At 38.3% G+C, this 25252-nt stretch overlaps 1 protein-coding gene across 2 annotated transcripts in view; it reads left to right on the forward strand.

The window, feature by feature from the left end:
* clmpb (CXADR like membrane protein b) overlaps positions 1 to 25252 on the forward strand; it is a 133933-nt gene that overhangs the window by 102201 nt on the left and 6480 nt on the right. For both annotated transcript variants that reach the window (XM_055147795.1, XM_055147796.1), the window contains exons 2-5: positions 11624 to 11775; positions 17486 to 17678; positions 21976 to 22143; positions 24452 to 24574. In XM_055147795.1, coding sequence (XP_055003770.1) covers positions 11624 to 11775; positions 17486 to 17678; positions 21976 to 22143; positions 24452 to 24574 — 636 coding nt within the window. The remainder of the gene's footprint in view (positions 1 to 11623; positions 11776 to 17485; positions 17679 to 21975; positions 22144 to 24451; positions 24575 to 25252) is intronic.

The raw sequence follows: 25252 nt of genomic DNA on the forward strand, positions 1-25252 counted from the left end.
AACCCCATCCCAAATTCTTGATGAATAGGGGCTAAAGTGTCAGGTAGGGTCTGCAGAAAGGGTTGGCTGAACTGATGATAACTGTGCTTAATGATTTTTCAGTATAGTACTTTTTAAAACCTATTCCTGAATGTGTATGACTCATGGCATCTGGTACTCTTGAATAAAATGACTTAAATTAAGAACATTTTACTTAATTTGAGTAGATTCAATTTGACAAGTAAAATTATCTACCAATGGAATAAGTGTGCTTTTCTTAGTACAAAATGTCTTATTCCACTGGCAGATAATTTTACTTGTCAAGTGAAATTGACTCAAATCATGATAAAACTTTTTTTTTTTAATTCAAGTCATCTTAACTTGACTAGATTTTGTTTTTTGTGGTGTATAAATATACTCCAATGCGATAAGCACAGAACAGACAAATCAAGAACAAAAAATAAGAAACTTTTCACTGTTACAGGTGCACTATATAACTTCCCTGCTCTGGTATTCTCTATGTCTCCGTGAAGAGGTCATTGCTTTGCCCAGACTCGTCCACATTAAACGGCATTAAATGGCATTAAACGTATCAGACTCCATGGAGGCAAGCAGGAGGTGCCACCAGGCCAAGTTATAGGTCAAATATGTGGAGAGGCTTTTCTGCATATTGAAAAGATGAGGTGTATATTTGCAGGCTCAACTACAAAATGTGAAGAAAAAAAACAAACAAACATGGTCGCCATTTCTGAAATACATGGACACATATAAGACATATAAAATAGGTGCCATACCTTAAGGTAATTTATTTTTGAATTTTGAGAAAATTTTATAATGTTATTGAATAAATACATGATTTACATTCAATGCTATAGTAAGGAACATTCCAAATAAAGCAATAACACCTCCATGCAGGTGGTGGACCTCAGTCTGAAAAGTTATAGTGAAACTTTAAAGCGCATGTCTTTTGTATGGAAGGGCATCTGGTTCGAAATGTCAGGAAGCTAGAAGGCAGATGTTTTTCTATTGCAATCCCCAAAGAAAGCATTAATAGAGATACCAAGAAAGTGTAGCTCATTTGTGCACTGTAGGCATAATGTCTGTGCGTGCACTATGGCATTGGCCCTGTGCCCGTGAACCAGCTGTGTGCATGAATTCTGTGGTTCCCGTGCCCAACCGGAGAGCTTTAAGTTGATAAGCAGCGGTGAGCCAACCTGTCTTCCTCCGTGTTATAATGAATATAGCTCATCTTGTCCGTGGCTGTACCATCTGTCATGCCCGCGCGGTCAAACACAAGTTCAACTCAGCATAGACTGGCACTCTTGCTATCGTTGCACTCTGGTCTTTTACATAGATCTTCCCTGTTTCGGCCAATAAAAATAGCTCAACCTCAACCTGTCTGAGAATAGGCCTACCGAGACAGTTCTGACATGTCTAAAACGAATGTCCTGAAAGCTGGAGAAGTTTGCACAAAGATGAAACCCGTTTTGTTTGTCAGAGCAAATACAATCTCTACTTGTGCATGTGGAGTTGATTACTTTTGTGATAGCCCCAACTGCTGACTTACCATATTTTGTTTTCTCTTACGTACTGCACACTAGAGCAAAACGGGGAAAATAAATTACGTTGATATTTCGTGCCAACATTTTTCTAAACAAGCACTTTTGCGATGCTTTAATATGTCAAAGAGTTTATTCTGTTTTGCCTTATGCCTCTATTAGAAAGTAATTCCACAGTGGGGGACATGCGCCGGGGCTGCAAGGAAGAGATGCCCTTTACAAATACACAGATAGCTTTCGTAACCTCGAGAAGTTTGTTTAGTTCTTTTTAAATCCTTTGTTTGGGAATAAAAAGTTCAAAATGCAGTACATCTAGTTTTAAGCTGCGCCTCGCCTTTCTTGCTGCTACGAATTCATAGAGAGGTCAGTAGTCTTCAAGCCCCATTTAACTGAGTGTGTTATCTGGTGCAAAACAGACCATTTGACTTTTGGACCCTCTTCTCTCCAAACACATTAGCGGAAGAAAAATGGGCCTGAGAATACATTTCTGTAAACTGTGAAGCACTACATAAACATCTGGATATTTTACTCTGAAGTCACAAGTGTGTATTACAATGTTATAAATTAATGTTACTTTTGTTCAGTTATGTCGATTGCTTATTCAATTCAGAATGAACCAGAAATGTGTCACAGGGGGAAAGCAGTGAATTGGAGCTAAAAACAGTATTCACAGGATACTTTTAAGTGCAAGGACCTGTTTTAGCCCTAAGCTTGTATTAAAAAAGGATGTGTATTAAATGTGTCTGGAGTAAAATCATGTCAAACTGATGGTGAGAAAAGAAGAAAAGGAAAAATATAGCCAAATATTAACATTTTGTCATGGAGTAACAAGTGCCTGTTAGTAGGCTCGATAACATATTTTAGATTACTAAGTAAGTATAGATCATAAAAGATAATATTGAAACCAAAACCATACAACCATAATATTGAAACCAAATCATCCAACCATACAAGAAATATCCCCAAAAATGTGGAATATTGTGGAAGAGCTGCAATAAATAAATATCAGTCACTGGTTCAACCTTCTACATCTCAAATTGTACTGTGTTACAACTAAAATAACAAAGTTCTCCTGATCATTTCAAATAATTTACACCATAAATATTGAGGTTAAAAAAAAATATTGTTCCAGTTTTCTTTATCATGAGCTGTTACTTTCCTGTCAGTGCTATTAGGATGCTTGTTTTGGTAGATAAAAGTAAGTTATAAAAGTATGTATCTGTGATTTAGACTAATAATAAAAGGTTACTCCAACATGTGAATGAAACAAAACACAACTCCAGGTACGTTTTGGTGAGGTTAGTGCTATTATGTAGTTTGCATGTGTGTCTGGTAAATAAATACATGAATAATTAAATAAAATGAACAATAATATTCAACGTGGAGGTGAGTAAAACTGTGTATCCATGCTGCGATCTGTGCTCTGTTTTGGACCAAACCCGTAAGATTTATGGGTCGGCCGTAGCGCTTGAGACAGTTGGACGCAGGAGTGTGGGTGATGCCACCAGATGCTGCATTGATACAAAGCTCAGTACAGCGCAGTAAGCAGGTTCTCCAACTCCCCCTCCCTCGGGAAAACTATGTAATTAGCTTTTTCCCATCTCCTCTCCACTTCCTTATTTTGCTGAGGGAAAATACTGTACAGAACGCTTTGGGGGAATTAAAAGTGCTTGTCGAGAAACTAATTTTAGATCTATTTTGGACTGTGTCAGTTGGTGAGTGGGTCTGAATGACAGGGTTGACAGGGCCGGGGACAGGATGCTAATGAAGGCAATAAGAGGTGAACATTTACCACAGGCCCTTACATTATTCAGACCCAGTGTTTCATCTCCTGCTCCTGCTCTCATTGGTCCCTTAAGTCCCTCGCCTGCAGGTTCGGAGATGTACTGGAAATCATTTGCTTCCTCCCATTCCTGCTATCATCACCACGGATACTTAGAAAGCTTCCATTAATGCTAAACAGTACAAGGGACTTTGTAAGAATTATTAGGTTGAATTATGCATGTGAACAGTGAGCATACAGTGTTTTCATCACCTAAAACATGTCATGCTAAAAATGTCTTTATTTATATTCAAAGGGTCTATAATACACAAAATTAACTCTTGTGAACTTTAAGCAATATTAGAATCTTGTTGCCTCACCAAAAACATACAAGGAGTTGTGTGTTCTTTCATTCACATGTTTGAGTAACCCTTTAATATCAGTCTGTCTACATCTCCGAAGCTCTAAATACTTTATTCCACCTTGTGATGTCAGGTTAACAGCTACATTTGACCTTTTGTTCAGTAGAGATAAACAATTCCATCTTAAAAACATAGTGAAGCATTTCCTGTATTACAACATCACAAGAGTGCTCAGTCTGAGAGAAGAACTCAGCCTAAATATTTAGGGTTTGTGTGTAAAACATGTACGCATAAGACAAAACACAAATCCAGGTATGGTTATGATGAGGAAACAACATTTTAACAAAGAAAAGAATATCCTGAAGGCAATATCATATCAAATGCATAGGCTACCTCCCAAAGAAATAAATAAAAATGTCTTTTTCCAAATGCTCATTTGCACAACAGCATTATGTGTCATGTGTTATAGCTGGGATCAACCTAATATTGACTTCTGAATGCCATTGGAACGTTCCATAAATGAGATTTCCAGAGATCTGAGTCCCCACTATAATCAGTCATTTTGTCCACTTGCACAGTGTTATCGCATACGTCGTAGTATTAGATTTTTCACATCCGCATAAATGATATGAAACCAATATGAAACGCAATAGAAGCACCTCTATAATGAGGAAGACACCCACTTGTTAGAGGCGACATTTACCAGTTGACTTCTCATTTGTAGCTCATTCATTTCCCGCTATTGACTGTTTGTACAATACCGAAGCATGTTAGCGACAAAAGCCCTGCATCAGCATTTGGGAGCGGGTGTGAGGGAAGAGGAGGATTATGGGATTTTCGTCCTTCAAAGAGCCGCCCTCCAGTCAAAGAAATAACATTCAGTCTTTGATTTTCTCCAGAGAAATATATGCATGAGCAGGACCTTGAAACTACAAGAAGACTAATGTAGTGTGTCACATGCAAATCATGCAGTAATAGCAGTCGATAAGGCAGTGCATTTAAGAAGATTAGTGCTTTATAAGGTGTAATTAAAACCAGAGTCATAGGACACTGAGGCAGCATTTATTTTCTATGTTTTTCTACGCTTTATGGCCTTTTAAAGGATCTCTAAAAAGGAATTCTCAAATCTCACTGGGAGTAGACCTGAAGAGAACACCTGCTCTTTGCCTGTGGTATTTATAGTCTATACATTTGCCATTTAAATATCAAATTCAGGTCATGCCAGTGTTGCACATCATAAGGGCAGGCACAGGCTTTAAACTACAGAAGGAAAGCCTTGTGTTTTTTCATCATTGCTATATTCTTTTAGCTTGAATATTTGATACAAATGTTACGTATTTACCAAAAAAAACTCACAAAAATTATACTGTATGTTAATAAATACATTTGAATTAAATTTTTTGAAGATATGAAAATGTTCTAACGTACCAATGTCATTGTATTCTTCTTGTGCTAGCAGGCTATAAAGTTTGTCCAACCCTGCTTTACGTTGCCTGCAGTTGTATTATTTTACAAGCTGATATAATTCTTCCTTGGTTGATCGATTTGTCTATAATATGCTTAGATTCATTATTGCACACATCACAGATTGATGATTTATATATATGCTTCATTGTGTCCTCAATTGGCTCCTATCAGATGGTCAGATATGCAGGTTAGCTTTACTCATGCTATTGTGTTTTTATAGCTGTTTTCCTGTGACAGGCCTGTGCCTTAGATTTATTGTCAGCAAAAGGCAGCCCCTTGCATCTCCATTATGCAGATAAGAAGCTGTAACGGTATCTCTGGCAGCCCCTGCATACATTTGGTCACATATTCATAAAACGCATGTGGAAATATATGTGTTGGATGCCTGAGAGCAGCTTGTATGTGCACAGTGGGGCATTGTCAGCAAAGATAAAACAGCAGTCCCTCCTCCTATCTTTCTAACCTGCATAGAAATATACCTGTGTAATGGTATAATCCATCGTCCGTGGCAATAACTTACAATGCCTTCTCAAAAAATAGCCGTGCTTCTCTGCTTTGACTCGGCTCCGTGTGATGCGTTTCAGGACTGTAGGTCATATTAGTGCTGGTAGTGGCAGAGGGCTAAGCAATGCCAATGTGCTGACGGAGGGGATAGGGTTTGACTTTGGGCCAGTGCTCTGGTCTGCCTGTGTGCCTGTCTGTCCCTCTCACTGGACACACTATAATGAGATTGCCAGGACTCCAAGGTGGATTTACTGGAGCACTACTCCCCCTAGGGCCTTTTCAGAGAAATTGGTTCCTTCTTATTTCATTCACCCTTTTTTCTAAATGAGTCTATATTTGCTCTTCATACTGGTTACATTTTTTTTTTTTTTTTTTGTTAAAAAAGTAATATTTTATTGTAACTCATATTTAAATTTAAGTTACTCATTATGATAAAACAGTTTGCCTTAGCTTGAGCTCCAATTCAGGGGTAAATTCTTGGATGTTCATAGCATACTGCTTGTGATCCCTTTTGTTGATTTAACAAATTTTTAAAACTTCTTAAATTCAGTAAAATTTTACAGATATGGTGTGCATTTTCTTAACTATGTCAATGCAATCATCAGTAAAGTCTCATGGCGCACTTTGACGTTTTTGCACTTGTTTTGTGTGTGTTTTTAAATGGCAAATAACCTAACCTTATCTAAATTAAATAGCTGTACTTAAAGATTTAAATTTTACCTTATATATTTAAAGACATATATAAACTACAGAATCACTTTAACTTTTCCAAAACATTGTTGTGTACTTACACTGTGATTTTTTGCTTATGTAGTTATTGTGGCCATATTGCAACTTCCCATAACATGTACAATATTTGTTATCTTCTGTGCACTCATGTTTATTGAGATGGGTTTTCGCTGCTTATGGTATCTCGTATAGCCATGGGAACGCCTACATCGCACTGCCACAAGGAATGCTATCTATGCTCTGCTAAACCAACAGTCCGGCACCTCTTTCATACTTGCTCTGTCAACATTCACGCAAGGTCAGAGCACGAGCCCGATTGACAAAAGCCTTTTTTCTCCTCTGTGTGTGCAAAACTGCCACAGAGACGATGATTCTGTCGTACTTGTTGTTGACACAAATGATGGGGTCCTGCCGTCCAAGAGTCCCAGCTGTGCACACGGGGCTGAATGAGGCCAATCCAAATGCACAAGCTTCAACTTCAAGGCTTGGAGCTTATTTTGGAAGCACAGTGTCATCCATTGCACTGACAAAAGCCCCTCCGTGAGACCTAACTGAGGAAGTATAAAGAGCGTTTATATATAAAAAGATTTTGTGATTTGTCTGCCAACTCTGTTTTGGCAGACACTTTTCTATCCATCACACAAAGCTTATTTTGGTCTCTGAAAAATTGAAAAAAAAACATTCAATTTAAGGTGACATTTTACTGAGCCCAAACTATTTCTTATCAGAATGTGAACAGGTTTTGTAATTGTATTAGATATGATTCAGGCTTAATTAATACCCTAACCCCAACTCCTAACCCCAATTAAGTAATCTCTATGCCAACATCATTGTGAAGTTTATTTTTGCTTTGTTCATGCTGTATTAAGGCTGTTAAATGTGTTGTTATATTATCAAATGTTACCTTTTATTTTTTTGAGAACCAGTTTAAAATCTGTGTCTATTAAACTGTTTGACATGCTTTGTTTAGTAAATTTGAAGGTGTACTGTGCAGCTTGTCTGGTGAAAGGTCCGTCACCAGTTTCTCTCCATGGAGATGTTGCCTGAAATGCTCCACAGTATGGCATTACATGTATTTATTTCTCTGGAGACAGCAGGTGATACCATAGGGCTAAGCTAGAGTGCAGGTATTTAAGTCAATAAAAACCCATGTTATTGAGTAAAAAATTGATCCGTTTAATGCCATACAGGACATTTCAGACAAAGCAACAACATTTCCATGAAGACAAGCAGACAGCAGACAGAAAACACAGTGCACCTATTTTTTCTCTACCGGTGACTTGAACCCACAACAAAATATCCCATGATCTATTTTTCCTTTCTTAAACTTCTCACAAGAAATACACACACATTATAATCTGTATTTATTATTGCACCGTGAGTTAATAGCATTTTCCACTTTGCCAGTGTCTCAACCCTTCCTATTTTTATCTAAACCTTTGCATTTAAAATCAAGTGTTAAAGCAGTGGGCTGCAGAAGTGAGTGGGTGGTATGAGAAGGAGGTGCAGAGCTCTTATCAGGCCTGCTCCTCTGTTTTGCCTTAGGGCTCTGCTGAATGTTGGAGCACTGATTATAGAGGTTAGGCTCAGGAGCAAAGGGGAAGCGCTGGGCATATGTCTAAAGAGCATCTAACCACCAGCCCTGGATTAAAACACATGAGTGAAAGCAGCCAACACAATGTTCAAACAAGGTGGCAAAGTTTGTTTTCGCTCTGACATTGAAATTAGCTGTGAAGGTGAAAGCACAACAATACTGTATCCTGAAAACAAAATAAAATAATGGGTGGCATTTTCTGCTGATTAATTATTTATGGGATGTGCTTTAGACTGCATGAATCTGTGTTTGCCATTTGTGAGATGTAAGATCCACAATCGCTTCACAGAGCCTCAGTTAAGCAATTTCTCTGCAGGATTTAAGATTGAGCTACAGATTATTAGAAGAAATGTATAGATAGACGCTGTGGCAGTTGCAGCGTCCTAAGATTAATGCTCAGTTCGCATTATAAACAAACATGGCAGCTTACATGTAAAATAAGAAGAAAAACAACATAAAGGACTGAGAAACAGTGTGGATTTTCTCAGAATCAGCAATCGAAACACCAAACTATGACTTATCTTAGGTAAAAGAAGTTATATTTTGTTCTGAGACACACGTGCTACAAATTAGCAGCTGTGGTTGGACCATCTCAAGTTTCAATGGAGCATTTTCATCCTCTGTGATTTGGACCTTTCTTGATTGTCACTGTGCTATCAAAAAATCCAAGCTAAAAACAAGCTTGTAATTGTAAATTATAAATATAACTGGACCAAAATTTCATTGTATTAAATTACACATTGTTCCCTTATCAAAGACATACCTGGAGTTGTATTTTTATTTCATTCACCCTTGTTTTATTAATCCTGTTTAAGAGGACATCTTGTTCTGAGCCACTCAAATTTCCCCCCGATTGTGACGTCAATGGTAGATGAGGGTTGATCAGCAAAACAGATGACTCAGTGACCAATATGCCATATGTTGTACAGGCCTAATTTAGTTTTGGGTGTAGTCTGAACAAAAATGATGGAAGGGCTGTAGTGACTGTGGTGAAGCCCTCTCCTCTGAGTCCTGCGTCAGCACTGACTCACTGTTCTCGGGGCTCACAGCTGACACCTCCACTGGGCCACATGGCTCTGCTGGGACGGGTGTGGACCTGTCTGAGGATGGACTGTTGAGCCAGACGGGTGGAGTGATACTGGGAATTTAAGAGTTACACCACACAAAAATGTTGGTCTTATTTTCAGTCAGCTTTAAAATAGGTTAACTAATTATACTACAGTAGAAACTCAAAGCGAATTCTGTCACATAATATTTGGCTTTCCAAGGACTAGATCTAAACCCAGACAATACCAGGCCTTAATCAGGGCTTAAGTGGTCAAATTGAGACTAAACCAGTTCTAAAATGAGACTAAACCATGGATTAGGTGGTTCTATATAATGATCAATCCAAAGGAGTGCAAAAACATTCATATGTCTCTAAATATAACAATTACTCCACCTACACAAACCAGAGATAACCCATATACCCCTAGTGCACATATTGACTATAGGCTATGTGTAAACTAGAGGGCACGTTTGATGTGACTGTCCTAATGTCCACATCAGCTGTAAGTACATGTAAAGCTCTCTAACTTTCTTACCTGGCCAGCCACACGCTTTAACAAAATGTAGATCTGAAGCCATTTCCTGTCTCCCTGATTTCAGAGGGTATGATTGACAGACGGATTAACCAGAGAACCAATCAGAGAGGTGCAGGCTCAGTTTGTATCAAAAACAATCATGGCTGCTTAAAACGTAAAAAAGAAAAACAGAAAAACATAACGAACTGAGAAACAGCATGGATTTTCTAAGAATCAATAATCAAAGTACCAAACTATTCATCACAGGCAAAAAAAAAAAAAAGTTATCTATTTTGTTCTGAATGTCATGAGGATGTTTGACAGGAGATGTTTTTTTGTCTTCAAGAGATATGTGCTACAAATTAGTGTCTGTGGTTGGACCATCTCAAGTTTGGCTGGAGGTTTTTCATGCTCTTTGGTCCAATTCCAGACTCTTCTGGATCTGAACAGAATGTAGAAAGGACTGGCTGGTCAGGCAACTAACTTTCCAGGAGCTACAACATATTCTTATTGTGAAATTAAATTTAATCCAGGTAGTAAAGTTTAATGCTGTTTAATGCCCAGAATATTTGTCAGATTTGTGTGTAAGCTTAGCTGCTCAGGTCTTGTACAGCACCAGGTGTAAGCGGCTCTATCCATATCTCCTTCAGCTTCTGCAAACCCCAGTGACGCCTCTGGCTAATTCCACTCCAAACCCCACCAGGACGTCCTGCATCCTCCAATAAATGAGACGCACTTCTCCCCCCACTGAGAGAGAGGCCCTGACAGTCTGGCCACCTCCCAAAGTCACACACACACACACAGTGAATTATTGCTATTTCTACTTCAGTAGCACAGTGCTCTTAACTGAGTGGGCTGGCTTTTTCATTTGGTATGCGCGATAATAGGATTGTATCATGCAATTGCAATGGCTCCCTCATTTCTATTTGCGAGGTGATGAAATTCAAGCAGGGGTAATTTGGAAAGTTTTCTAAATATAGCACAGAGCAAGATCTTTCAGTAGTTCTAGGTACACTTGGTGGTATGCTGTTGTTGTCCAATAATCTTGTAAGTGTTGAGTGTGAAAACTAAATCACTTCTATGGCTAAGTAAATACTGTTATATAACAATTTTATTTGGGATGGTGAATGTGTTTGTTAAATTGGTGATACATAAAGCAAATAGTAATCATAACCCATCATTTCAACTGACTAATGTGCAGCCCTTATGCTTTTCTTTTTGATTTCTGCTGATTTATATAACACAATTTTCATCACAGTAACAATCTGAACTAGCTGATACTTATATTGAATTGTTAAAACTTTTGTATTGCACAAAATTGTCTCTTCTGAGCTTTACAACATATTATAATGTTGTTACCTCTTCAAAAACATACCTAGAGTTGTGTTTTCTTTCATTCACACATGTTTGAGTAACATCTCCGAAGCTCAAAATGCTCTGTTCCACCTTGTGATGTCATGAAGTTGTAGTTTTCAAGTTGACAGCTACTTTTACTTTTGGTTTTTAGAGATGAAATTATCAACATGATTGTGTGAATTGTATGGAGCTTAACAACACAATGGAGTAATCCTTGTATTACCACATCACAAGTGTTTTCCATTTGAGAGAAGAACTTAGGCTGAATATGCAGGGTTTGTGTGTTAAACATGTGTGAATGGAACAAAACACATCTCCAGGTATGTTTTTGATGAGGAAACAACATTATAGCATAGATCAGAAAACAGCGCAATATGGGCACATTAAAATTAAATCAGTCTCGGTTTGTATACATTTAAAGATCCCTTGGTAAGCGGAATATGTCCTGCAGCATGTACCCGGAGATCCATGATTTGAAAGTGCCTGTCAAAAAGGGTTAATGATGATATACAGCTTTGATCTCCTATATGTCAATGTACAAAGCACCACCCTCCTGAGTGACAAATCAAAGCCACTGTCAGATCCCTATTGTGGATTCAGGGTCGTACCTCCTCCCCAAGTCCCACTGTCTTCTATCAGCCACTGTTTTTGCATCCAATCTGCAGCATCTGCTTCTTGTCTAAAGTTTTGAATTGAGTCAGCGTCCCAGCCTGACATCTCTCCCACTCTCTCTGTCTTTCTCTGTGCAGTGCTATTGTGCCTGCTGTCAGCGGACGCCCAGACGGAGATGAAGAAGGTCGTCGGGGACAACGCCACCTTACCGTGTCACCATCAGTTGCCGTCATCCAACTCTCTCGACATTGAGTGGCTGTTGCAGAAACCCAACTCCAAGCAAAAAGTGGTAAGAGTTGATTCAACCCCCAGGCATAACATTAAAGATCTTGTACCAGACTTATTTTTTCCAGTTTAGGTAAATGCCCTTCACGCTATACAATGTCATTTAGTGCGCATCGGAGTGCGGCTGTCATGTTCACACTGGTCCAAGAATACTGCAGTTGGGAAAAAAAGCTATTTTTTGTTGATCTGACCAGTGTCAGTGGTGCATTTACATGGCCATTAAAAACAGATAAACTAGAAAAATCCATTAACTCAATAACAAGATCTGATTGTTGTGTGTTTACATGCTCAAGAGAAAGCTGGCGCTTTATGTCAGTTAACATCAACAGATTTTTAGAGTAACTGTTGCATAGCGAAGCACAAGGAGTTTCAAAATAATCAAATCTTTAACATGTTTTTTTCTTTAATTTTATATTTGCCGTATAAGTTTACAAAATGTTCCTTGTCAAAAACTGTGCAAGTGTGAACGATCAGAAATAAATCAGATTACAAAAGCGTCAAAACAAAGTGCATTGTAAATTATGGGGATGTATGTAAGCAGAGTTCTGCCTAATTAGCATACAGTTTGTCTTCTCTTGAACTGTTTCCCACATTTCAATCAAATCACACTACAGAAATCACCCAAAGCTCAACATACCACAAACAGACACTTCCACAGTGGCCTTGAACTCAAAGTTACTCATACTCTGACCTCTCCTAGAAAACCCAAAGTGGTGGAGAGTGCTCGGAGCTAAAACATATTTCAGCCTCTAAAAATAGTCCCTGTCTTAAACCCACAATGTCAGGTAAGGAGTGGGCTATATTTAGACTGATTTCTGTCAGACAGCCTATCCCAGTGGAGCGGCCGCCGTGCTGTGGGCTGTGTTCTCCACTTTCATTAAGAATTGAAAAGACATTGTTGTGTGAAAAATGTATTTGTGTTTTTTATTGCTGTCTCATCTGAGTTGCTTTTGTTGATGTCAATTTCATATAATTTTGAAATATTTAAGAATTGTTTGGAGACTTTGTGACTCTAAATTGACCTTTGTGTGTAGTAATAGTAGTAGTAGTAAGTAGTAGTAGTAGTAGTAGTAGTAGTAGTAGTAATAGTAGTTCCACCTGTTTCTTGTATTCTTTCCTCTAAATGTCAGTGTGTGGTAGTAGTAGTAGTAGTAGTAGTTCCACCTGTTTCTTGTATTCTTTCCTCTAAATGTCAGTGTGTGGTAGTAGTAGTAGTAGTAGTAGTTCCACCTGTTTCTTGTATTCTTTCCTCTAAATGTCAGTGTGTGGTAGTAGTAGTAGTAGTAGTAGTAGTAGTAATAGTAGTTCCACCTGTTTCTTGTATTCTTTCCTCTAAATGTCAGTGTGTGGTAGTAGTAGTAGTAGTAGTAGTAGTTCCACCTGTTTCTTGTATTCTTTCCTCTAAATGTCAGTGTGTGGTAGTAGTAGTAGTAGTAGTAGTAGTAGTAGTAGTAATGGTAGTTCCACCTGTTTCTTGTATTCTTTCCTCTAAATGTCAGTGTGTGGTAGTAGTGGTAGTAGTAGTAGTAGTAGTAGTAGTAGTAGTAATAGTAGTTCCACCTGTTTCTTGTATTCTTTCCTCTAAATGTCAGTGTGTGGTAGTACTAGTAGTAGTAGTAGTAGTAGTAGTAGTAGTAGGAGTAGTAGTAGTAGTAGTAGTTGTTGTTGTTGTTGTACTGTTGTACTAATAGTATGATGGTACTAGGAGGAGGAAGAGGAGGAGTATGGAAGTAGTAGCTGTTGTTGTAGTAAGAGTAGTAGTATGGTAGTAGTAGTACTAGTAATAGTAGTAGTAGAAGTAGTACTCATACTACTAGTAGTACTAGTAGTTAACCACAATAGTTTTTGTTCAATGTATTTATTCCTGTTTCCCCCATAAGATTTGCTTTGTTCTTGTCATGTTAATCACAATTGACTCTTAGCCACTCTTCTGTAGCAATATAGAGATACACTGTGTTATGCAATTGATTCTAACTGTCTTGTTGGGCATAGATCAGTTCAAAGAAGGCTACACAGCTCCACACAGGCGAAGCTTACTGTTGTACTTCCCCATATCTATTACATTTGACTGCTTTTAAATCATTGCCTTTTTCCATCCATTTGAACACAGCATCAGATAGCAGCCCGAGCATGAAGGCACACAGGAAAGAGATTTCCTTTGTATTGGCCCTCATTTGTTGGTGCAGCGATTGTTGTGGAGCTCAGACAATGGTTACAGTGGGAAAAGAAGGGAGCAGAGAGTGCATGGAGAAGAAGGAGGGAGGGTCTTGGTTTGAATGAAAGCAGAAAATAAGTGTCTTCCATGCTTTGATGATTCTGAGGAAGGCTGCCACATTGTGATGAATATTTAACAGGAAGATAACATTGAGGACGCCATTAATTAAAATCAAACATTTGAAAATTTGATCAGGGAAGAGAATGTGCCTGTAGCCCAGTAAATAAATTATTCTTTTGTTCTGCTGGATGGCCATTTGAGCGAAAGAAACTACTGTAAACCTGGAGATTGTATGTTAGCAAGTCTTCAAGCTACATGTTGCATGGCATAGGAAACTTAAACCTTTGGCTTGAAGGTTATATGTTCAGCTTTTCAAAATGAAATATGTATACATTCTCTAAAGCTGCAATTCTCAATGTTAAAATCGTTAAAGCAGGAGGCATTTAAATCTACCTACTTCCAACTCTCAAAATACACATACATGCATTTTTGGGGCCATGTATAACTTTAGAAAAGCTATTTCAAACTTCAACGTAAAGCTTTTATAATATACTGGGGGAAAAAATAAATGTATTTATTTGGAATAACTATGATCATGATAAAGCGGACCTATTACACAAAATAAAAATTTTAAAGCTTTAAAACTATGTTATAGTTGTTTCCCCTGCTTATTTGTCCTTTCCAGGTTGTATTTAGTATGATTCATCCATGTTTAAGGAATATTTATACACTTGTATTCAAGTCATTGCGCTGCTCAACTCCTATTTTCACCATCACTGGTATATGCCCGCACCTCTGTAACTTAATTCTGCAATTGTATTTTCTTAATCAGTAATATGCATAGGATCCAGCAGCATCACATAGCCATTTTGGTGTAAATGAAAAAAAATCTGCTTCTTGCTAGCATGATATGTGTCAACTTCGCAGCTCTTTGCTGTGCTGACATCTGCTCTCATTGGAACCTTCTGTTTTCTAACACCAAAGTTTGTTTAATTGTTGTTAAGATCAATGTTGTGATTTAAAATAACATAATCATGTTAGAGATTACAACTCTATAGCAGACTCAAGTACATACAGGTCTTTAAGAATTTCATGAAGCCCATTTAGTCCCAGTATTATAATCTTTGTTGGTTATAAATGTATAGAGGAAATATATTAAAGATTTAAACATGTATAACAAATTTTGTAACTCAATATGAGACCGTAGATGATGGTTAAATAAAACTCCACTTCATTATACCTAGGTTGCTGCCGTAGTGTCATTAGTGGTGTATATTTAGCTTGGCTCATATACACAGAATAAAGCAGCATCCAAAGTTAATTACAAATAGCTTGCCTCAGGTTGTTGTACAAAAACACTCCTGATTTACTCTCCTTAACTAACAGCTTCTTTCCCATCAGTCTTCAGAGCAGCTGCACTACAGACCTGTAAACATATTTATCTGCCTAACACTGTAGCATCTTTGCCAGTGGGCAGCTCAAATGCACACTTTGTTACCTCTGTATATTCCTCTATATTCCCCTGCGGCTCTGCTACTCCTGTGCTGTCTGTTTGGTTTGGTGGTGACTGTATTTTACATGTTTGAGCGGAGGCGTGTGCGGTTATATGTTTGTGTATGGATGTGAGTGTAAGTGGCCGTTCATCACCTATGATCCCGGCAGGTGTCCCGTGCTCAGCAGGTGTTGGCAGGCGCTGATGCACTGTGGCAGGGGCATTTAGCGGTGCACATCTGTAGACCCTCCACCACCCGCAGTATTTGCCCTGTGACAGCTGTGCCCGCTACTGTGTGCTCCAGAGACACAGGAGCAGCGATAGCTTTGTTTTTTTCTATATATTTTTGTATGTGGAAGGAGACGTCATTATCCCTCATTTGTCCATAAGTTTTGTAGAGAGGGTTTCAGAGGTGCATCTGTGTCCACTGTACAGATGACTACCCCTAAAATCTCTAAATATTAGTGGAGAATGCATTATAATCATATAGCGCTATAGTAGAATCACTTTGCATTTTAGAAAATGTTTGATTTCTAAAGTATCAACAGCTTATTTATTAAAAGGCCCAATGGAAAGAGAATAATTTCCTGATCACAAAAAACATTATAATATTTTAAAAAAACATAATTTGATTTTTGTAAACTGTGATTTCTGAAATGCATTACCAAAGAGGCACGTGGCATTATAATGTAGCCTACATTTTACTTTATTCTCCCTCTATTTTCATTGCATGTATTTCTTATTGTTACTTATATGTTGTTTAAAGATCCTTAAATGGATTCTTGTGAGTTTTATGTTTTTTAGATTAAGTTTGTGTAAACATGTTAGTCTGTCTACATCTCCAAAGCTCAAAATGCTTTGTTACACCTTGTGATGTCATGTAGTGGTAGTTTTAACAGCTCCTTTTACCTTTACTTTACTGGAGAGTGGAAATTTCAGAGCTGAAATCATCCAAATGATCCAAATGAAGTTGTACTAAAACACACTTCCTGTATTGGCACATGACATCGCAAGGTGGAACATAGTGCTTTGTGTTAGATAGAAGTTTTTTGTGTTTAACATATGGTATGTTAATGAAACAAAACAAAACTCCAAGTGTGTTTTTGACAAGCAACATTAAACCATAGCTGAGAAAACAGAATGTGAGCTTATGATATCTGAACACCTCAAATTCTTTGTTAAAATCATGCTGGTTATGTAATGTGAAGAGTGAAGGCACATTATGTTAAAGAAACTATGACAAGTAATATAGATTAAACATCAAAGAGGAAGGGGGTATTTCTGAACATGGGATAACGTATATGCACAGTGGGCCCTAAAGCATTAGTGAGCCATTCCTTAAGAATTACTTCGACTACATGAGTTCCAGCGAGGCTCTTGAATCTTTTATCTACAGAATTGATTTCGATTTGGTCAATTTGACAGTAGCGCTAGTGGAAAGGCCATAAGAGCTCTCACAGATAATCAGCTAAATGAACACTGGCAGCATACAGGCATTACAGCAAATGCACTCATTTCTCAAGTGTGATTTCCCCAGCTATAATTGAAAAGTGAATGTTAACATGATTACACTAGTATTGGTATTTTGTACTTTTTAAATATGCTTCTTAAACACCACATGCTTGATTTGATACTTTGTAATGAGCTCTTAGCTGTGTGAATTATTCAGAGAAGCTAACAAGCAGCCACACATATTTTTCTTGTCCTGTTTTATATAAGAATTCATTTGTGAGATAACTCCTGTTGAATGTTTATTATGCTGAATTTCTGAACTGCACATGCCAAGTTACAGGTCAAATGTGTGGAGAGGCAAGCCCACTCACAGTAATAATGCTTAAAGTTTTGCTATGTGTTTTTGAGTAATACACATGTAACTGAAAAAAGTAAGATACAGTTTAATGCTATGCTGTGGGTCAAACCAAAACCTCCCCAGGAAAAGTGACAAAATAGTTATTGACAGTGATAGAATATTCTTTCAAAAATATCTTTCTGTTTGTTTGTATCCAGATCATCACGTTCTTTGGAGGAGAGATATACACAAATGAGGAGCTCAGTCGTCTGTCGTTTGCAGGGGAGTATTTGGGAGGAGACGCCTCTCTGCTCATCAGTGACCTGCTGCTCAGTGACTCTGGAGAGTACTACTGTAAAGTCAAGACCGGAGGGAAGTACCACTGGAGCCAAGTCAACCTCATTGTACTGGGTGAGCCACATTCAAACTGACACTATGAGAATAATAAATGACACAGGGATTCAGGATTCAGCTTTAAAGTATAGACAAAAATGTTAATATGATATGACTTTTCCAGAACTTTTTATAAGAGAATACATATGGCCAGTGATGAGAAAAATACTTTGAAAATCTTTTTAGTTACAGAATAATGAATATCTAGTAATGTATTCTGATACATCCAGAGTCCAGTACATCTGGTCCAATCAGAGTACTGTGTTCTGAATACTTGGAATAAGTATTTTAAGTATAAGTAGTTTTACATTCATCCATCCATCCATCCATCCATTTTCGTCCGCTTATCCGGGGCCGGGTCGCGGGGGCAGCAACCTAAGCAGGGACTCCCAGACTTCCTTCACCCCAGACACGTCCTCCAGCTCCTCCGGGGGGACCCCGAGGCGTTCCCAGGCCAGCCGAGAGACATAGTCCCTCCAGCGTGTTCCTGGGTCTTCCCCGTGGCCTCCTCCCGGTGGGACATGCCCGGAACACCTCCCGAGGGAGGCGCCCAGGAGGCATCCGGAACAGATGCCCGAGCCACCTCAACTGGCTCCTCTCCACGTGGAGGAGCAGCGGCTCTACTCCGAGCTCCTCCCGTGTGACTGAGCTCCTCACCCTATCTCTAAGGGAGCGCCCAGCCACCCTGCGGAGGAAACCCATTTCGAGCGCTTGTATCCGCGATCTCGTCCTTTCGGTCACTACCCAGAGCTCATGACCATAGGTGAGAGTAGGAACGAAGACTGACCGGTAAATTGAGAGCTTCGCTTTTCGGCTCAGCTCCCTCTTCACCACAACGGTCCGATACAGCGACCGCATCACTGCCGAAGCTGCACCGATCCGCCTGTCAATCTCACGTTCCGTCCTTCCCTCACTCTTGAACAAGACTTTTACATTCAGTTGCATTTAAATTATAGTGTAAAAACCCTACGTAGGATTAAAAACTGCTTTATGTCTGTTTGACCATTTGTTGTGCATTTATTTATCACTAATTGGAGAAAGAAAAATCTCATATGCACTCACTGTAAGAGCAGAGAGTTTTCTATTTTTCTCTCTAATATCAAGCGGTTTGAAGTATAAATTGTGAGATCAAACACAGCAATGTATTCCTATGAATTTAGACAAGTAACTGCATTCTGAATACCACCAAATGAAAGAGTAGCTGTACCAGAATACAGTTACTAAGTATTCCAAATACGTACTCTCATTACAAGTATTTAGTTACTTCCCAACATTCTATCATCATGGATTATAGGTTAAAAAAAATAAATAGAGAGACAGTTTCTCACAAAATTTGGATTATAGATTAAGGAACAAAAGAAGCTTAAATTAAAAAAATAAAAATCACAGTTTCAGAGCTAAAATTTGCACTGTTGTCATAGCAATTAACAGTTCAAAACTAATTATATTCTAAATGCTCAGAAGGGAGCATATAAGGATGCTGGAAGACACAAATAGTTTATGTCATGGTCTCACCATATGCAGGCATTATACACTTTAATACCATTACCCATTATATTAATTCAGGTGATTTTTCTTTGAAACCAGAAAGATGTCCAAGGAATGACAATAAGCAGCCATATTGGTTAGCTCACAAAGAAAAGTCATTTTTACTTATGTATGCGTGCATAATATAAGCCGCACACACTTTGAGCAAGGCTCTAATCACTGGATCATTAGCCCGGCACATTTCCTCTGTCATGCTGACTGATCTAATGATTCAATTTGATTCAGACATTGTGATTTGATTTCACTCATACTGTTTGGGTCCTCTCCGATTGGTTTTGTTGATGAGGTGAGACCAGAAGCATTTGAGTGGGCACAGCACAAACTGATTAAGTTGAAAGAAGTTCATGTGTTGCCTGCGTCACTCTTCTACCCCCTATATTTGTTTGCTCAGTTTAAGAACATGTTAAATACAAACTCCTTAGCCTTATATGTAGGCCTCAAACTAATAAAAAAAATATTTTACTTTTCAGTCCTGTTCAAAAATGTGGTGGAGTAGAAAGTACAGATACGTGCTTTCAGATGTAGTGAAGTGAAAGTAAAAAGTATCCATTTTAGAATTTAAAGTACAGATACTTGAAATGTACAGTACTGCTGTTACGTTTCACCACTGACCCTAATATATGATGTTTGTGTCCATGTTTGACATCATAGTCTTGGTTTATTCCTGATTAAAATTTTAATATTTTTCATAAAATGTTTTCAGGAAGTCCACTTTTTCTGATAATGTCATAACAGTCTACGAGTAGTGTATGTCATACTTTTACTGAAACATAATTATTGTGCGTCTATTACATTTCTCCTAATTCCATGCAGCCCTACTTTCGGGTACATTCTGAAATCAAATTTACTTGAGAATGACATTGAAACTCTGTCAACTATCATTAGTCAGTGGATAAGCTACTTAGGAAGTGTATTCATATTGAAAGTCAGTTCTTGTTACTCTTATTCTGTTTCGGTCTCTGCAATGTCATCACTGGAAAATGCTCTCCATTTTTCTTTGTCTTTGGGTTTGTTATTATAGGCTTAGCTTTTTCTGCTTATTCATGTCCCCCGTTCCACAGACAGTGAAGGACAGACAGTCAAGGAGGAAGTGACAAATATGGTCTTGAAGTCTGGTGGGAGGAGCTTCATCATGTCAGTGTCATAAAAGCAGACAATTTATTAAAACATCATGGAGGATTAGTCCAAGCCAGAGTTATTGGTTTTCTAATAGAACAGTCTGTTAATCCGCTGGCCTTCTCTGACTTCTATAAAGACATTTTCACTGAGTTAGTGGCTTCATTTTACAAATTGCCCTCAGCTTTGTGGTGACACTTTCGATTTTTGAAAGAGAACAACATTACCATTTTTATTTTTTCCTCCTCTCGCTCCCCATGCTTAGATAATAGCTTGGCAGCCAAACTGGTCTGGCACAAGATGTAGTGTATGTATTTGTATTCATGCCAAAGACTGTGCATATGAGGCAGCCATGTTTGTGTGCTAGTTTATACATTTCATCTTCTGTTTATCCTAACAGAATAATACTGTAAATAGAATCAAACAATGTGGATGAGACTGAATTAGATGTTTGTTTTTGTTTTCTTGCGCTTAAGTGATTTTTCTTTCTTTTTAGTTAAAAGTGATTTTATTTACTCAAGTTATTTTTATCTACATATGCACATTTTTCACATGCAAATAGGGAAGTGGTGTTGATGTGTGATGAAAATAGTAATCATTGCCAAATTTGTTATTGTTTGTGAATTGCTAGTGTTTGATTGGTAGCCACAGCAATAGTGGTGGAAATAGCAGTAGAATATAATCATAAAAGTGCTTTAATGAGTAATACTTTTACAGTTATAATATACAGTATTATATATTATAATATATTAGAGTTCATTCGCAAAAAATATTAAGTGCCACTTAAAAAAGTAATTGGAGGCTTACTCTTTGTGTAGCAATGTTTTCATTTTACTGCTATATTACTCCATCCCTCCTTGACCAAATCCAGTAGCTATTATATTAATTGATAATGCATGTAGAAGATCAGAAAAAGAAAAATATTTTTGGATAATTCTTCAAAACTGAGATACATCTGTTTTTGCAATGGAACTCTTTATATATTGAAGATTTGTAATTAACAATATTTTATATTTTGCTATACATGATGTGAAAGCAAATATGTTTTGTTTCTGTTTGTATGGAGCTCTAGTGAATCCTTCTCTTCCTGTGGTACTGTCTGTATGCTGTGGCTGTAGAGTGAGTGAGCAGGCAGCAGAACAGGCTCTATACGTACAGAGCCTGGAGCAACTGGACTCTGACCAAAACCTTTGACCTGTGCAGAGCATAACACCAGCAGCATCCACAGGCAGCTTTGAGGTCACATTGATCTGTTCCCTCTGGGAGCTCTGTGGTCCCTGCACGAGCTGGGACTGCTGGGAGCGTGCTCTTTCACTCATCACAGCTTTTTGTGGTTAAAGCAAGCACTAATGAAGACAGAACTGTCTGTTTTCTTATACAATTTAATTAAACCACCGCAAGGAACCAGAAGACAAAACAAGCCATATGGTAACAACACTATAAAAACAATATTCAATTCAAAAGAACTTGGAGCTGTGTAAATAATGTCATTTGATGGTTGTTTTAATTAAAACAGAGTGTGTAAACAAAACTTTAAAAGGGCATTTCTCCTAAATCAACTAAATAAAAAAAAGTAATAGCATTGTTTAATTAATATGTAATATAATGTATAGTTAAGATCCCCATGTCTAAAGTCATTATTTTGTTACAGTGAAACCATCAAAGCCCAATTGCTGGATGGATGGCAAACTCCTGGAGGGCAGTGATGTCAAACTGAGCTGTAAGTCCAGCGACGGTTCAGATCCCATCAGCTACAAGTGGGAGCGAGTCCTGGACAAAGGCAAGAGTCTGGGAAAGCTGCCAAACCTGGCTCTGATAGGTAAGCAAAAGCACTGTCTGTGCACTACATGCTGATTCACCATTCAAACTGTCCAGATTTCCTCACTAACAAGATTTATTACACTGAGACTTTTTTAGAGTCTGTGTTTGTCTGACAAATGATCGTACTAGGCTTTCTTTACTTTTGCATAATTTTCCAAACATTTTCTCTTCCCAGTACAGCTGGTCCCCGAGCTGCTTTACTTGGATAATTAGTTACAATGCTTTCCTAAAGGGCACAAACACTGACTCTTAATGTCCCAATTAGACCCGATTTTGCACGCATGCCTTATCTTCACCACACTGAGGCACCAGACCCATCACAAACATAATGCTAACACCCGAAGAACACTATCTCTGCAATGCTAAAATACATAACTTTGATTTTTAGTGGAGGTTTGCCAAAATGATAAATTGTACAGCACTGAAAACGAGAAGCTGAGTGGATATTTCCCAATGGTTAAGAGTCCACACTCAGTCTTCTCGTTTTGGATTAATGTTTTTTCTCCACTGGGCTATAATATTGCTAATAGAAAAGGTAAAACTCTATAACTATGTTCTTTAGTCTGTGAAGCTGGGATCTTTTACTCATATTTATCTGGTGGATAATCAAGAAAACAAATATCCAATTCCACAATCATTACTGCACTTATCTATTTTATTCTTATTTTAATACAAATAGATAATAGACTGCCTGTATTTAAAACCATAGAAGTATTTAATTTAAGATCCTTTATTACAGAAAATTTACTCTTCTGAGCTGAAAGCCACGTTATAATGTTACCTCCTCAGAAACATACCTGGAGCTGTGTTTTGTTTCATAATCATAAGCCTGCATTATTAGACTGTCTACATCTCCAAAGCTCAAAACACTCAGCTACCTTTTACCTTTTGTTCAGTAGAGACTGGCAAATTGACTGAATTGATCCAAATGATTCAAGTGAAGCTGTATGGACTTTCTGTATTACCACTTGGTAGCACAATGTGGTACAGAGTGTTTTCTGAGAAGAAGAACTCAGCCTAAATATATGCACAGTCTGTGGGTTAAACATGTGTGAATGACACAAAACACAACTTTATGTTTTTGATGCGGAAACAACATTATAATTTAGATCAGAAAACTGCTTAATCTGGGCCCTTTGACGTAAAAAATGCTGAAAAAATAATCTGTATAATGCTGTGATGGAGTGGTAGCTTTCTACACATTTTTGCTCAGAAAGTGTGTGTGCTGTAGCCCTGAGGCAGACTTCATTCACACAGCGTGCATCCTGGCATTTGTCTTGGATCGTAACTGTCTCTAAACAGCCTTCGGGACACAAATGTAACTATGGGGCAAGTGCGTATCTGGTAAGCACCACAAATGGCTCCAGGCTCTGAATCTCTGTCTCTTGCTCACACTTAATCCACAATGGCATGAGCCTGGACCGAAATTCAATTTAATGACCTCAACCAAACAACACCTGTTCAGTTTAATTAGTTTTCATTGGACGATCACCCACAACATCCGCACGCATTATTCACAGGCCTGCAGAAAGGTAATACAATATGTTTATCATCCGTGAGATTGATTACAGATCCATCCGAGGCGCACTGTCGGCCATATTTTGTGCGCATGCCGTTGTTATTGCTGTCTATGGGCATTCACTGCAAGATAAAGTGTTTTCTCTTCCCCCTAACCTTATGCAGGGTCTGAAGTAGGCATGTCCAAAGTCTTGCTCGGGGCGCTTATGACAAGATAATACATGGCCTTTGAGTTCCATAACAAATAAGCATTCCCATATGGCAGCACACAGCTTAGTCAATAGAATCACTCATATTCTCTGCTTTCAGGACACTCTTATTCTTCTAATATAGACAGTAATACGGCTGTTTAGAAACAAGAGCTTGGTTATGCAGAAAGCAGCGGATCTATCCATCATAATATTGTTAGAAATAGCCTAATTATTACAATATGATGTTAAAAATACAGCAACTGTCTTTCTCTAAGTATTGTAAATGTAAATGAATAACTATAAATATACAGTATGTGTACAGTAATTTTATTATTTTTAAATGAAATAGTAAGGTGGTGGTTATTGTTAATTGTTAAGAACTTTGCTATGACTTGCATTTGTATTTATAAGTTTGACATTAGACCTTTAGTTATATTAAAATTTTAAAAGAACACTCAGCCCATTGCTATGCTCACTAATCCAAAACCTCTTTTTATTTTTCTCAAAAGCATTTGAACTGTAACTAGAGATGAATTTCTTCTTTTAGTAAATTGAATTAAATGTATTTATAGCATGTGTTTATGTTTCTTTCACCAGATCTAAAAAATCCTGAGATCGTCACCTTGAGAAACCTGACTATGGACAGCACAGGTGTGTACAGGTGCACCGCCAGCAATGACGTGGGCGAGGAGAGCTGCACCGTGGAGGTCACCATGCAGCGTGAGTGTCTGAAGGGGGTGGAATGGGGGAGGAGAGGCAGGAGGGACCGAGGGGGGAGAGAGGGGAGGAGCTCGACCTTGCTGTAGTCACCTCATACACAGCTGACACTCTGATTGATGGTTATTGTTTCAAACTCCAGCTGGAAATACATTTATTCTGCTCTGTGCCTTTTTCACTTCTCCACTCAGAGTTGCGTTTAAACACCAGGGACTGCGCCAAACAAGAGGGTAGAGGTGGCAACCAGTGTCCACTAGGTTATGTATTACTGATTGGTCCAGAGCAGTGAATAGATTTCGGGGTCATTCAGGTAGAACTATAGATCCCCAGGTGTTGAATTAAAATAGGGATTTCTTTAATTCCTTATCAGATTAATTTTATCATTCAGAACTATATGTTGTATGTAGGTGTGCACTTTACCAGGGAGGTAAGTGGCACCCAGCATTGCCCATACAGCCGAATGGATGGTTGATACACATTTACAACTCTGCTTAGGTGCAGCAGTTGTTTTCTTTAAGGGACTGACCACCAAACCATTCTGGCCCTCCTCTTACTCCTGCTGGCTGTGACCTCAGGCACATGTGGTCTAGAAAGGACACTGACCCTGAAAGACCTGTTGTATTGTCTGCTGAGTTTCATTTGTTTAAGCAAAGTTACCTCTTCTTCTCCAACACTCCTCTG

This window comes from Boleophthalmus pectinirostris, unplaced genomic scaffold (assembly GCF_026225935.1).
Source record: "Boleophthalmus pectinirostris isolate CB_2022bp ecotype Guang Dong unplaced genomic scaffold, ASM2622593v1 HiC_scaffold_9, whole genome shotgun sequence".
Classification (NCBI taxonomy): Eukaryota; Metazoa; Chordata; class Actinopteri; order Gobiiformes; family Gobiidae; genus Boleophthalmus; species Boleophthalmus pectinirostris.